Below are 15,536 nucleotides of genomic sequence, written 5' to 3' on the forward strand. Positions count from 1 at the left end.
CAACTTATTTATTTATTTATTTATTTAGTGGAATTGGGTAGAACCCAGAGGCATTCTACCTCCAAGCCACACCCTCATATTTTTTATTCTTCATTTTGAAACAGGGTCTCACTAAGTTTCAGAGGAACTCACTAATTAGCTGAGGCTCGCTGGGAACTCACAATCCTTCTGTCTTAGCCTCCCAAGTACTGGGATTACAAGCATGCACCACCACACCTGGCACGTTTTATTTTTTTATTATTTTGGTGGTACTGGTAGTAGAACCCAGAAGGTTTCTACCTCTGGGATATACTACCAGACCTATTTTATACTTTATTTGGAAACAGGATCTCACTAAGTTGCTGAGAGCCTCACTAAGTAGCTGAGGCTGGCTTTGAACCTGTGCGATCCTCCTGTCTCAGCCTCCCAAGCGCAGGAATTATAAGCATGCGCCACCACGCTTAGCTCCAACTTTACATTTTAAACAATAACTTTAATTAGATATTTCAGAAGTAATCCAGACTCAATATGGAAACTTTATTTATTTATTTAATATATCCTTTTTTTGGACTAGGAACCCAGGGGCATTCTACTTCTGAGCTACACCCCCAGCCCTATTTTTTATTCTTTATTTTGAAACGGGATCTCACTGAGTTGCAAAGGGCCTCGCTAAGGCTGGCTTACCCTCAGCCCTATTTTATTTCTATTTAGAAACAAGGCCTCCTTAGGTTACTGAGGCTGACTTCAAATCTGCGATCCTCCCGTCTCAGCCTTCCAAATGCTGGGATTACAGTTGTGCAACCACGCCCGGCTCAATATGGAAACTTTAGACATTCAGAAAGTTACAAAAAGAAAAGAAGGCATTCTTACCCCACCTCTTGGAGTTGAGTACCATTAATATTTTGGGGAATTGTTTTTCCTGCTTCCTCTGGCAGGCAGTCTTCCATAACAAAATGCAAGTGTTATGTCTTACATGGTCCTGACTGTCCTAAACTTCTCTAGCCACTAAGAATGGCTAGACTTTTGGGAGTTGGGAGTGGAGGGAAAGAGCCAATTTGAAAATAAAGAACAAGGGTGAATATTTATTGAGCCCTTCCACAGTGCCAGTTACTAATTGAAGGATTTTAATGACCTTATTTAGTTTCTAGTACACCATCTTGATGCCAGACACTGTGACCCTCATTTATTCCAAGGTCGAGTGACTGGCTCAGGACACCTGATGTGGACACGGTGGAGCTCACCCTTGTTTCTAGATCTGACTTTGAAGCATTCTGTGTGTGGGGCGGGGGTACTGGGGATGGAGCCCGGGGGCATTCTTTCTCTGAGCTACACTCTCAGCCCCACTTATTTTTTATTTTAAAGTAGGGTCTGGCTGAGAATGGTGGTGCATGCCTGTAATCCAAGTACTTGGGAGGTAGAGACAAGAGGATTGCAGGTTCGAGGGCAGCCTCAGCAAGTAGTGAGACTCTCATCAACTGGGCGAGACCCTATTTCAAAACAAACATGGAAAATAGCCCTGGGGGTGTAGCTTGGAAGTAGAATGCCCATGGGTTCAATCTCTAGACACACACACACACACACACACACACACACACACACACACACACCAACAACTAAAGAAAAACAGGTTCTCCCTAAGTTGCTGGATCTGACCTTGAACCTGTGATGTTCCTGTCTCAGCCTCCCAAGTCCTGGTATCATAGGTGTGCTCCACCATGTCCCACTTTGATGCGTTATCTCCTTGATGTGGTAGAGGCAAAATCTTTTGGACCTCATAAAATAGTGAGGATTTTTTTTTTTTAAATACTGGGGACTGAACCCAGAGGGGGTGGGGTGTGCTCTACCTCCGAACTATACCCCTAGCCCTTTTTCTTTTTATTTTCTTTTCATTTTGGTACTAGGTATTGAACCCAGAGACATCCTACTTCCGAGTTCAACCCTTAGCCCTATTTTATTTTTATTTAGAAGCAAGGTCTCCTTAGGTTACTGAGGCTGATCTCAAACCTGCAATCCTCCTGTCTCAGCCTCCCAAGTACTGAGATTACAGACATGCGCCACTTGCTAAGTTGAAGAGCGGCGTCCAAACCCTAAGGGTCTTGGGTTCTCACTAACTTGCTGACGCTTGACTATTCCTCCTGTCCTGGCCTCCCAAGTACTGGAATCATAGGCATGTACCCTGTGCCCAGCTAGAGTCCTTTTAATGTATGATTATGGGCCATTTCACTTTTTCTTCTTACTTTTGTGGGGATGGGCAGTACTAGAGATTGAGCCCAGGGCCACTCTATCACCAAGCCACACCCCCAACCCTTTCAAGTTTTCATTTTTGAGACAGGGTCTTGCTAAGTTGCCCAGCCTGACCTCAGACTGGCAATCCTCCTTCCTCAGCTTCCTTGGCTGGTTTTTCTTTTCTCTTGTCTAGAGTTGCTGCCTTTTCTACAATGGTGGATAGGATTTGTGTAATGAAAAAAAAAGAGCAAGTGTAATGAATGGAAGTGGAGTGTGTGGACAGAGAGGGCTGCCAGCAGTCCCGACGGGTGCTCAGCGCGGCTGTAACCTCCTCTCCCCAGGTATTCCCGGCGATTCCACAAGACCCTGAGGCGCCTGGTGCCCGACTCTGACGTGCGTTTCCTCCTCTCGGAGAGTGGCAGCGGCAAGGGGGCCGCCATGGTGACGGCGGTGGCCTACCGCCTGGCCGAGCAGCACCGGCAGATAGAGGAGACGCTGGCCCACTTCCGCCTCACCAAAGAGAAGCTGCTGGAGGTGAAGAGGAGGATGCGGGCCGAGATGGAGATGGGGCTGAGGAAGCAGACACACAGCAAGGCTGTGGTCAAGATGCTGCCCTCCTTCGTCCGGAGCACCCCGGACGGGACCGGTGAGGGCCTGTTGGGGCTGCTGTGCCTTGCTCTTTACACCGTGTTGACTGGTCACGGGGCTAGGAGGAGGCTGGATTCTCCTGTGGACTCATTTGCACTAGTGATGCCTGATTTACAAGAGCCGGAAGCTCACTCAAACCCATTTTCTATTTTTTAATACATATTTTTATTGGTGCATTGTAGTCATACGTCTTAATGGAATAAAAAAACTTGTGGAGATATACATGCACACATCACCCAATCAGCCCTTATCCAATTCCCATCCCGTTCCCTCCCCTCCCTCCTTTCCATGCTTGATCTAGTGATTGACTTTGATATGTTTAAGTACATCATGTGCTTTAAAAAGTTTCCCTCTCCCCCCTCCCATCCTCGCAGATAGGTCACCTTCATTGCTCCGCCATAGGGTCCCTTCTTCATCTAGAGTTCCTCCTGTTACCCATTTCTCCCTAGTTTTTGCATATTAGGGAAAGTATCTAATTTCCTATTTTTGGTGACATTTCCCTGTAGGTGCCATAATTTTCTTCTCTTTATAGCTGGGTAAAATTCCATTGTGTACATATCCCATAGTTTTGTAATCCACTCCTCTATTGATGGACATCTTGGCTGGCTCCATAGTTTGGGAATGATGAATTGTGCAGCTATGAACATAGCTGACTTGTCATAAGTGTGGCTTAGGACAGCTAAATTCCTCTGGCCAGACCTCTCCGTCTAGCGCTATCTCTAAAACCGTGTTAGAGTTAGAAAGTATGCTTCCAAGTCACAGGAAGCTGGGTACCAAGGTTATTACAGGTGTTAACACAGAGTCTTCTCTTCAGTCTTGGCAGGGCATGTGTGAGGGAGACAGGAGATTCTAGGGCTGTTCCTGGGCAGATGGAAGAGCAGCGTCCAGACCCTAGTGCCCAACCTTCGAGCTGAGTTCTTTGTGGAATCTGAAGAACTTTTTGGGTAGATCCTCAAAATAACTAGTGTGTGTGACATGAATGCATTATAAACCACCCTCAAACTCTGTGGCATGACTCAGCAACCAGTTCTCATTGCTCATGAGTCTCTGGGTCAGCTGGGCAGTTCTGCCGTCTGGGCTAGGCTTGGCTGATCTTCGTTGGACTCATTCCTGCCCTTTGGTCAGCTGGGAGGCCGATTAGTCTGTCTGCTGGTGCACAAGGATGCGGGCCATGTGTCTCGTCTTCCAGAGTGGCCACCGGGCTTGGGCTCCCTGAGGGTAGCATCAGGGTCCACTGTGGAAGACTTAAGAGGCCGAGGCTGGGGCCTGGCCCAGCTGTGCTTCTGCTACCCTGAGGGCCCAAGATCCAAGAGGGGAAGAAACAGGTTCCATCTTTTGGTGGGAGGAACTGCACAGCCTCATTGCAGAGAAGGGTGGGTGAAGAGAAGAGATGGGAAGGATAGTGGGCATTTTTGCCAACACAGCCTCATTGACATGAGCTATTAATTTTTGTATGAGGTTCCCTAAAATCAAGGCCCTATTGCCAGGACTTTGGTCACCCTAGGGAAGTGTGTTTATTTTTAGGTGGTTCATTCATAGGGCCTTTTGTCCTTCCGGTGTGGCCCGGTGTCTGGTCAGTGACTTGGTGCTCTGCCCACTAGAGCCTGCCGTGCACTGGTGGGGATAGTTGCGGCTACCCCCGTGTGCAGTACGGAGGGTCCCCTCCTGCAAGTCTGGAGTCTTGGGGTTACCGGCTGCCAAGAGCCACTTAGCTACTTGTGGCATTCTTTGTGTTCTTTCCCATAACAGAGAATGGTGACTTCTTGGCCCTGGATCTTGGAGGGACGAATTTCCGTGTGCTGCTGGTGAAAATTCGCAGTGGGAAAAAGAGAATGGTGGAAATGCACAACAAGATCTATGCCATTCCCGTTGATATCATGCAGGGCACCGGGGAAGAGGTGAGCCGCCCGCTTTACACCCCTGTAGTGCGCGTGCGTCACACACACGGCTAGAGGCGCCTGTGGTCACGTGATGCCCACAGCTGTGTTTGTGCCCTGTGGCCCAAAGGGCACTTTTGGCTTTGCCTTGCCTACCATGTCCTGGTGGCTGGAAGCAAGGGGCTTGCTCTGTGTGTGTCAGTGTGTGTGTGTGTGTGTGTGCGCGTGCGTGCGTACATGTGCGTGCATGCTGAAAGTAGGAAGCCAGAGAGAGCCTGAGTAATCCCTTCTTGTCTCCTAAAGCTGTTCGACCACATCGTCTCCTGCATCTCTGACTTCCTGGATTACATGGGGATCAAAGGCCCCCGAATGCCCCTTGGCTTCACCTTCTCATTTCCCTGCAAGCAGACGAGTCTAGATGCCGTGAGTCTCTTTCCTATGGTGACAAACTTGGGGCGCACGAGTCCCCCGGGGCCAGGGTGGGCTGGCCCCCGGGGCCTTCACCAGCCTCACTGTCATCCCTAAGTGTCGGGATGGAGCACACGTCACAGTGGGCTGACCCCGCTCTGCCCAGAACATCCCCAAGGCTTAGCTCACTTTACCCCCTCGTTGGGAATTGTATACTGGGGTGCTGTGTCTCTGATCCACATCCCTATTCCTATTTTATTTTGAAACAGGGTCTCTCTAAGATGCTGACACTGGCCTCAAAATTGTGATCCTCCTGTCTCAGCCTCCCAAGTACTGGGATTAAAAGTGTGCACCACTGTGCCTGGCTTCTCCACTTCTTTCTTTGTTGAAAGCATCCACTCTTCTGGTAAGCCTTTGGGGCCTCGAGACACAAAGAACACACCCTCTCCTGTGTTCCCTGTTCTTTTGTTGCCTTGACGCTTACACTTCTTGCACACTTCTTGCACACTTACTGGTAGAGTAGCCCTGCCCTGTCTTCCTTTTTGGCTGGTGGCTTGTGCCCTAGCAGGAGGTGCACGCCCATATGCCCCAGCATGGCGTTCTGTCAGAGGAGAGCTTTAATACATGCTTATTCAATAAATGGGATGAAACAGGGTCTGAGCTGGGGCTTGAGTACCCACTCCAGCACAGAGCTCAGGCCAGTTTCTGTCGTCAGGGAGCCCCACTCTGGCGCAGGAGCCCTTTCACCTGCCTGTGTGGGAAGGGCTGGCCGATTGGGCGGGTCGACTGTGGGCACAGGGAGCCGGCTCTGCCCTCACCAAGGCGAGACCCAGCCTGTGTGTTGGAAGCGCTCCAGCATCAGTGGGGAGGTGTGCCCGGGGAGCCGGCCTCAGGCCAGGGTTTAAGGTGTGATTGGCAGCGCTGAGAGAGCCAGGTGGAGTGACGTAACACAGTCACCTGCTTACCTGGGGCCTTTTCCTCTCAATTGTTAGATCTATATAAATGTGTTTGTTTTCTCATTTTGCAATCATTAGAGGTCTGATATATTTTTAAAAGGATTTACTTACGCCATCACCTTATAAATCATCATAACTTCACACCTGTGGTGCTACCCCCCAACAAGTGTAATAACTTAGGTCCAGTGAAACCTAAAAGTTACTTGCAGTAGTACCAGTGCTACTACACTCTCCCATTTCTTCAGTTGTGTGGTCAGTGAATTCTTCTTCAGGGGAGCTAATTGTTCATACCTGTGCAGCACCGAGATAAGAATCAGCCTAAGAATTGTTCAGTATAGACATTTTCCTTTTATTTTTAATTTTTGTTTGTTTGTTTGTTTGTTTTGTTATACTGGCGATAGAACCCAAGGCCTGTCGTGCTGTGCTCCCAGCCCCAGTGTTTTTGCCGTGCTGAGGGACTTGGACATAGCCATTCATCTTATGTACCTCAGTTTCTCCATCTGTGAAGTGGGTGTTGTGTAGCAGCCAGTGTGAGGGGAGTGTGGAGGGGCCAGCCACAGGCTCCATTCCTCCCCTCGGCTTGCGCTCCTCACAAGTCCTTGCAGTTGTTAACTCGGGAGGGAGTTTGGGGCTTCACATTCTGCCCAGACAGGTTAATCATCCGGAACTCTCCTGGTGCCTTTCAGGGAATCCTGATTACTTGGACAAAGGGATTTAAGGCAACTGACTGTGTGGGTCATGACGTAGCCACTTTACTACGGGATGCGATAAAGAGGAGAGAGGTAACTACTACAAGAATGTCTTTAAAACTCTTTACTTCCTTGCTGTGAATCATTGGAACAGTACAGAAGCATTTGATCTGAGTAATAGAACTTCCCCATTTTCTCACTCAACTGCCAGCAGTAAAACCAGGGTTATCAGTTTTGTGTTGCTAAAGGATGATTTTTTTTTTTTTAAAGAAAAGTAAAATCATGATTCTCCTTAGTGGACTCTGACCGTTGGGCCTAGCCTGGCACAGTACCTAGGCCTTGGTGGTCTTGTCGAGCATAAACAACTTCCCAGAGTGCAGGTATGAGACACAGACACCCTGGCATGATGAAAGTAGACCAGAATGAGACCTGTCCATAATCACGTCCACCCCGGAGCAAAGCCCTAGCAGCCTACTGGTTTCTGTGCAGCAGAGTGAACCAGCAGGATTCCAGCCAGACCAGGCCGGCCCTTCCCTAAAGCATGTCCCTTTCTTTTCAAAGGAATTTGACCTGGATGTGGTGGCAATGGTCAACGACACGGTGGGCACCATGATGACCTGTGCTTATGAGGAACCCACCTGTGAAGTTGGACTCATTGTAGGTGCGTATCCTGAAGGCGTCTCTTCTTAGGGGAAGGAAGGCTGGTCTCTCCTCTTATGTGAGACCGGGACCCAGCAGCTGAGTTCTCAGTTTGGGACAAATCTGTTGTTGTCTCATCCCCTATCCCCTCCAAAGTTCAGTGCTGGACAAAGGCTGTAGAGTTCTCTACGGGGCTTTCCCTTCCTCTGCACGCCCCCAGTGCCGCACACTGATTGCGATCAGACTGTCAAGAAAAGAGCTCTCTGGGTGTGAGGCTGAGAGAGGCTCACGTGGGTAGGGTGCTCAGGCTGGGCTGACCTGGCGAGCAGGGCAGTGGAGCTCGTAGCCCTCGAGCTGGCCTGGCTAGCTGGGCAGCGCCGTCGGGCTTCGCTAAGGGGCTGCCAGTAGGTGTTGCAGGGTGGGAGTCAGGCTGGAAAGGAAGGAGAGACCTTTTTTTTTTTTTTTTCCTGACTGCTTAGAGCTGGAAAAGACCAGAGTGGTCCTGGGAGCCATCCTGCCTTCAGCAGCTACTCTGTGTGAGTGGTCCCAGCCAGGTCAGAGGTTGCAAAGGGTTATTGGGTTATCTGTTACTCCAGACATGTTGAAGATCCGGTTCACAAGACCATAGAACTCCTGGAGTGTACAGATCCGGGTTGTGAAGAAAGCCTGGTGCATTCTACCTCCAAGCTTTATCCCCAGCCCTATTTTTTATTCTTTATATTTTGAAGCAGGGTCTCACTGAGTTGCAAAGGGCCTCACTAAGCTGAGGCTGTCCTTGAACCGATCCTCCTTTCTCAGCCTCCCAAATGCCGAGATTACAAGTGTGCGCCATCACGCCCAGCTTCCATTTGTTCTTGAGCCTGCCTTGGGGACCATTTGCTGAATGTCTGGAGATTGGGATGGGGCTGCAGCAGGCTGCTCTCCTGGTGCCTGGAGGACCTTTTAATTTGTTGTTAAACTACTTTGGGCTTCTACTGCAATTCAGAAAACCAGGAAGCAGCCCCAGGAAAGCCTGTTTGGGGACTGGCTTGGGGACTTTATTTCTTCTTTCTTTGGTAAGTGTTCTCCGCCCAGCCCCACCCTCCCTTGTGCTTATGAACGGCTTAGCTGGAGTGACACAGCACATTCTCTTCCGCCAGGCCTCACCTTCCTGCCCAGGTCACTCTCCTGCCAAGCCAACACAGTCTGATTAGATGTTGCTGCTTCCAGGCTCCAGCCATCATTTTCTTTTCTCCATCAATTGATCTCCTTGCTCAGAACTCTCACGGGCAAGAAGTATTGTTTACCCCCCCCACACACACACACGCTTTGTAGTACTGGGTGTTGAACCCAGAGGCATTCCACTTTCAAGCTACACCCCAAGCCTGATTTTATTTCTTATTTGAAAACAGGGTTTCACCAGGTCTCTGAGCACCTAAGTAGCCAAGGCTAGCTTGGACCTGTGATCCTCCTGTCTCAGCCTCCCAAGTACTGAATTACAGGTGCTGGCATTGGTTTACATATTTGGCTTGCTTGATATGGCCCTTCTATTTCTGGGGCTACTTTTCTCTGGCTTTGTACTTTGAGTAAAAGGGAACTGAGAAAGCAAAACGAGACAAAAAAAAACCCAGTAACACAATCAGAGTACCCACGGATTCTACTTAATTTTCTTCTGAGGGAATGAAAATGAACTGGTGCTTTTGGTTTGGCTAAGGGCCGTGCTCTTGAGTCACCCAGATGATGTTGAAAGTTCGTCTGTCCACTTGGGATGGGCTGATGATGCTCCGGGGCCTTGCTACCAGAAGTGTGGTCCATGGACCAGTAGCAGCAGCAGCAACACCTGGGAGCTTCGGGAGCTTCTAGGTTGTTCAGATGTAAACTGAGGTATCTGTAGCGAGGACTCCCTGATTGGCTTTTGTACAAAATTTTCAGTCTATTCAGTAAGACAAGTCCAGTGACCACAAAGCCTGTATGTCATGGCAATTAAAACTGCTGTGACTGCTTCTCCCACTTTCTTTACTTAGCTCCTTATGTACTGGAAGAGCAGTTTGTGGCCCCACCTGAGGCCTGGGCCTTTGAGTCATCCTGCTCTAGGGAGTTCAGGAACAGAAATCAGAGACTCCTGAGCCCTCAAAGCCATATGAGATTGTGTGTGTGCATGTGTGGGGACACCTGCAGGGATGTTTTTCTCATCGTCATCAGATTTTCCAAGAGTTGTGTGATACCAAAACATTGAGGAATCATTGCTTTATTTTATTTTGTGTGTGTGGTACTGGAGATTGAACTTAGAGGCCTTCTGCCTTTGACCTGTACCTCATTTCTTATTTATTGAGAGACCTCACTACTTGCTGAGGCTGTCCTCAAACCTACTATCCTGTCTCAGCCTCCTAAGCATGGGCTACCACGCCTGACTGAACCACTTGCTTTAGAAAAGTGAGCTTTATTCTAAAACATATAGGAGAGCTGGTTGGTTGAGTAGGCACAGTCAGTGACCTTTTCTTTGACAAGAAAAATAGACATCTGGGGTATGGTAGTAGATATGTATATGCGTATATGTCTATAAAATATATGTATATAAAATATATATTTTTCTAATCTGAATATTACCTAAACTTCTACCATACATTCTTTTGCTGTAAGACTATCATCTTCTATTAACATAAATATAGCCCTGTATGTACAGGTCAACACATAAAGCTCTTGACATAAAGTAAGTTCCTGTGATGCTGTCTGGGTGATTTAAACTTATATCTTGAAGTTTTCCTGGAATACATTGGGAAAGCAAAACAATCGCTCTGTTCATCGAAAAAACCTACATTATCTGTGGACCTGCGGGCCCCGGGTAAATCCCGCCCCTCGTGTGGTGGCCACTCATCGCCCTTTGTGTTGCAGGGACTGGCTGTAATGCCTGCTACATGGAGGAAATGAAGAACGTGGAGTTACTGGAGGGGAATGAAGGGCAGATGTGTATCAACATGGAGTGGGGCGCCTTTGGGGACAACGGGTGTCTGGATGATATTAGAACAGACTTTGACAAAATGGTGGACGAGTATTCTCTAAATGCCGGGAAACAAAGGTACCTAGCTGGTGGGGGAGGCACCTTAGGGTAGGGAGAGTGTTTGGCTACATTCTGCCTCTTGTAGTAGAAGTTGTTTCTAGTAAGAGTGAGGTCTACATAGCGCTTGGAGAGTGGTCCCTGTGGTTGACTCCTGAACTTAGCTTTTGGCCTAGGGACAGCAGAGAATTGGAAGGATGGACCCCTGACAGGGTACAAAATGGCCCGGAATGTGCTGGGAGAACAAATGACAGTGACACCCACTGTCTCATGGCCTTTCTTGGCCTTCCCTTTGCTGGGCATTTCTTCCCCATCACACCCTGTGGGGTGGGCTGAGGGTGGAGCCAGGGTACCTTTAGCGTCCTATGCCTTCCCACTCTGAACCTCTCGCACCACCTAGTGGCTGGTCTTAGGAACTCTGTCTGAAGTGGCAGTGTCCAGTCCGAAAAAAGACGGAAGACTCTTTGTCTCAAGCCCTCGGGAATCAGGCCGGTGCAATCGCCAGGACAAGTTGGTCCAAGTCATGTCCCTGGGAGCAGCAAGGGCTGGGTAGCACCTCCCCATGTAAGGTAGCCCCCCTGCTCAAGATTGTTTTTATATTGAATAATGCCCATACTGTTAATTTACTTGGTGCTAAAAGAAATCAGCTTATATTCTTAAATTTAATGAGGAAAGAGAAAAGTGGAAAACTAGCATTGCCATAAATGGACAGTAATCAAGAAATTAATCTGATTCAGTTCTTGTTAATCAACTCTAGCTAGACAGTGTCCCCTGCCAAAGCCAAGACCCCCTTAGTTGCAAAGGAAATCAGCAAGTGTTGGAAGGCCTAAAAGCCATCTCAGCACCAAGCCGAGCTTGCCCCCTTGGTGGGATGCGAAGGGCTAGATGGGGATTGTAATGGCACCCCCACTCTGTCATTCCCTACTGTTCCACACTGTCTATGGGCCACGTGAAATCTTCTCCAGTATCCTGGAGGATCCGGAACCCAACGGACCCTTCTTGGCTTGGGGATACTGTGTGTGTGCTGTGGAAGCATCTAAATCTCTTGTTATTTCTTAGGGACCTTGAGCATGGAGAGGGCAGGAAATTAAAAACCCTAACAACAGGTTGACCTCAAACTGTTGTAGCTGCCTGAATTTTCCCGCTTGTGTGGCCTTATCACTGCTGTGTGCTTGACCAGCACTCTCGGTGTTTGCAAACCTTCAGAAATTGAGGAGCTCTCCCTCTGTTGCCCTCCTGTCCCTTTAAGACTCAGCCCAGTCATTTGCTTATTCTGTAGCCCTGTACCTGGTACTCTGCTGAGGGCCTCACGCCCCGCTGGGCATGTAGCCCACTTCCTGTTCTCCGGGGCCCATCAATCAGTGCAGTGTGTTGTTGAGAAGGAGAAGGGCAAGGTGTGAGGGAGCCTGGAACAGGCAGGTAGAGACAGTCTGGGGGCACGAGAGACCTCTCCTGGGACAGGGCATCTGGCCCAGAGCTAAGTGCAATTCAGCCCAGTAAAGCAGGAGGTCATGGGGAGGGAGACTGTCTAGCAGCCAGCCCTGTATGCTGGGGTTTATGTCTGATATGGAGAGGGTAGAGGGTTTCCTGGTCCTTCCTGGTTCCCCGCTCTGTCTCTGCTGGGAGCTTGGGGCAGGCACATGTCCTGATGGTGCCCTGAGACTCAGGAAGACTGAGAGCCAGGGCTCTCAGCCACGACATCACAGCTCCCTTCCTCCTGTCTCAGGTACGAGAAGATGATCAGCGGTATGTACCTGGGTGAGATCGTCCGCAACATCTTGATCGACTTCACCAAGAGGGGCTTCCTCTTCCGAGGGCAGATCTCTGAGCCGCTCAAGACCAGGGGCATATTTGAGACCAAGTTCCTCTCTCAGATCGAGAGGTGAGTAGGGATGGTTTTCCACACATTTTCAGTTTGTCCACAGTCATCGTACCAACATTTGTTGTTCTTTTTTTGCTTTTATAATAGCTATTCTAATGGGTAGTGAATGGTAGGGCAGGTCTTTTTAAACCTAATAGCAAAGAAATTATAAAGAAAAAATCATTAACTGTAGCTATATAGATTCTGTACTTTTTTGGAAATAAATCATAATCAAGCCTAAAAGACAAAACAAACAAGAGGGAAATTTGCATTGTAATGACAAGATGCAGAGCCTGACAGGGTGGGTGAGAATTTTAGCAGACCTGCTGAGTGAGTTACTTAAATTCTTTCAGCCTCAGTTTTTATTTATTTATTTATTTATTTACTTATTTATTTATTTATTTATTGGTGGTACTGGATATGCAACTCCAAGGGCATTCTACCTTCAAGTTACACATACCCCAGCCCTTTTTTAAAATTTTGTTTTTGAAACAGGGTCTCACTAGGTTGATATCTCACTACTTGCTGAGACTGTCCTCGAACCTGTTATCCTCCTGTCTCAGCCTCCCATGTATCATAAGAGCATTTCCCCTGTGTAGTGACATCTAGGAAAGATAGATTGGAAGGAAATATATTAAAATGTTAATAAAGCTGAGTCGTGGCACACGCTTATAACCCCAGTACTTGGGAGGCTGAGACAGGAGGATCACAGGTTCAAAGTCAGCCTCAGCATCTTAGTGAGGCTCTTAGCAATTTAGTGAGATCCTGTTTACAAATGAAAAATAAAATAGGGCTGGGGGTATAGCCTGGAGGCAGGTGCCCCTATGTTCCACTCCTAGTAACACACACACACACACACACACACAGAGGTTAATAGCATTTTCTTAGGTGTTAGGATTGTGGATAGGTTTAATTTCCCAATTTTTATTTGTCTATATTTGCAAGTTTTTCTAAAACTTAACATGTAAATTTTATTTAAAAATATTGGGGATCATTTTAAAAATAAGTGTTATTTTAAAGGGAAACCCCTACAGTGCTGTTCATAAATAAGTACAGTGATTTGGGGCCAGGCCTTTGGAGTCGGGCCCCAGGCTGCTGTCTGGGTCCTGTTTCATCCAGTGCCCTGGCTTCTGTCCTCTGCAGTGACCGACTGGCGCTGCTCCAGGTCCGGGCCATCCTTCAGCAGCTGGGTCTGAACAGCACGTGTGACGACAGTATCCTCGTCAAGATGGTATGCGGGGTGATATCCAAGAGGGCTGCGCAGCTGTGCGGCGCTGGCATGGCCGCCGTGGTGGACAAGATCCGAGAGAACAGAGGGCTGGACCATCTGAATGTGACCGTGGGGGTGGACGGGACACTCTACAAGCTTCATCCGCAGTGAGTGGGGCACCTCGGGTGGGATGGGCAGAGCTCCCTGCGTCTGTGAGTTCTTGGAGAGTTCCTGGGTGTCAGGGTGTGCTTCACACCCCACTGGGCACAGGGACAGGTGCCTCTCTGGGAGAATGAGCACCCCTAGAATTGAGGCCCTTGGGGAGCAGGGCTGGGCTTCACTTGGCCAGCCACACAGATGTGGCACGAGCCCCTCTGAGGTGAGTGCCCAGGGCTTGCCCAGCAGCCTGGCCAGAGGCAGCCAGCTCCAAAGGCTGTGCTCTGTAAGTTTGGAGAGGAAACTAAGAAAGGGGGACGAGGGCCCATGTCTTTTTTTTGTTTTTGGTACTAAGGATTGAACCCAGGGCATTGTACATCCAAGTTACACCTCCAGCCCATTTTATTTATTTTTTATTTATTTTGAAACCAGGTCTTGCTAGGTTGCTGAGACTGCCCTGCTGTCTCAGTCTACCAATTGCTGGGATTACAGAGGTGTGCCGCCATGCCCAGTTCCTTGTCTTTTGTGTGTGTGTGTGTGTGTGTGTGTGTGTGTGTGTGTGTGTGGTATTAGGGGTAGAACCCAGGGGCATTCTACCTCCGAGCTACCCCAGTCCTGTCCTATTTTTTATTCTTTATTCTGAAGCAGGGTCTGACTGAGTTGCAAAGGACCTCACTAAGTAGCTGAGGCTGTCGGCAAACTGAGATCCTCCTAGCTCGGCCTCCCGAATGCTGGGACTACAAGCGTGCGTTACCACGCCTGGCTTTGCTTGTCTTTTGTGTATGTGTGTACAGTAATGGGGATTGAACCCAGGGGCATTCTACCTCTGAGCTGCACTCCCAGCCCTATTTCATTTTTTAAAAATTGGAAACAATTTAAGTTGTGTAGGACCTTGCTAAGGTGCTGAAGCTGGTCTCGAACCTGCAACCCTCCAGTCCTGGCCTCTCAGATAGTGGGATTACAAGTGTACGTCGCCTTGTCCAGATGTTCCATCATCTTGTTCACCTCAAAATCAGAGTCTGTGGAAACTCTGGAAGGGCAGGCACGGTGTCAGCCCTGGGCTTTGTGGCAAGGAGGGGCAGTGAGGGGCCACCTTTTGGTGAAGTACCTGACACCCCATGTCGGAGAAGGACGTGTGACCCCTTCTGCTGTTTGACTCACTGTATTTCTAAAAGCTTGGCTCTTAGTAGAGTGGCCACGTCTCAACTGGAGGTGCTTTTACCAGTGAAAAGAGTGTTGCGAATGGCTACTGTGGGGTGGAGGCTGACTGGGACCTTCCTGGCTAAACTGGGCCTTCCCATCATCCTGCTTACAAACCACCTCCTCTAGCTCCGCAGAGGTGCCCTGCGGGAGCATGGAACAAGACATGACGCGAGGTCATGTCTTGCTCCACCCTGTCATCTGCGCCCCACCTTCTTGGCTGCCCCCCCCTTGTCACCAGAGGCAGAACAGGGGGAGTGGTCTGGGCTTTGGAGCTGTGCGCTCTTGGATTCGACCCTGGTGCCATCAGAAAAGCCTTATCTCTGCCAGTACTCATCTTAGTTTCATCCTTCATGCAATACAGCCATAGACAGGACCAGAAATTTTATATATATATATATATATATTTTGGTACTGAGGATTGAACCCAGGGGCATTCTACTTGTGAGCTATATATCCCCCCAACCCTAATTTTTATTTTGAAACAGGGTCTCGATAGGTTGATGAGAGTCTCACTACTTTCTGAAGCTGTCCTTGAAACTATGATTTTTCTGTCTGTAAAGTATAAGGCACCTAGTAGATAGTCAACAAAGGGAATTTATTTCTTCTCCTTCTCCTTCTCCTTCTCCTTCCCCTTCTCCTTTTTTTGTAGT

The 15,536-nt window shown here is 48.7% G+C and overlaps 1 protein-coding gene across 3 annotated transcripts in view; it reads left to right on the forward strand.

The window, feature by feature from the left end:
- HK1 (hexokinase 1) overlaps window positions 1-15,536 on the forward strand; it is a gene marked incomplete at both ends in the record, with an annotated part of 90,327 nt that overhangs the window by 73,888 nt on the left and 903 nt on the right. For all 3 annotated transcript variants that reach the window (XM_080693889.1, XM_080693888.1, XM_080693887.1), the window contains 8 exons: window positions 2,547-2,851; window positions 4,603-4,751; window positions 5,034-5,153; window positions 6,781-6,876; window positions 7,345-7,444; window positions 10,294-10,477; window positions 12,183-12,338; window positions 13,461-13,694. In XM_080693889.1, the coding sequence (XP_080550015.1) occupies window positions 2,547-2,851; window positions 4,603-4,751; window positions 5,034-5,153; window positions 6,781-6,876; window positions 7,345-7,444; window positions 10,294-10,477; window positions 12,183-12,338; window positions 13,461-13,694 (1,344 nt within the window). The remainder of the gene's footprint in view (window positions 1-2,546; window positions 2,852-4,602; window positions 4,752-5,033; window positions 5,154-6,780; window positions 6,877-7,344; window positions 7,445-10,293; window positions 10,478-12,182; window positions 12,339-13,460; window positions 13,695-15,536) is intronic.

This window comes from Muscardinus avellanarius (assembly GCF_963383645.1).
Source record: "Muscardinus avellanarius genome assembly, chromosome: 4".
Classification (NCBI taxonomy): Eukaryota; Metazoa; Chordata; class Mammalia; order Rodentia; family Gliridae; genus Muscardinus; species Muscardinus avellanarius.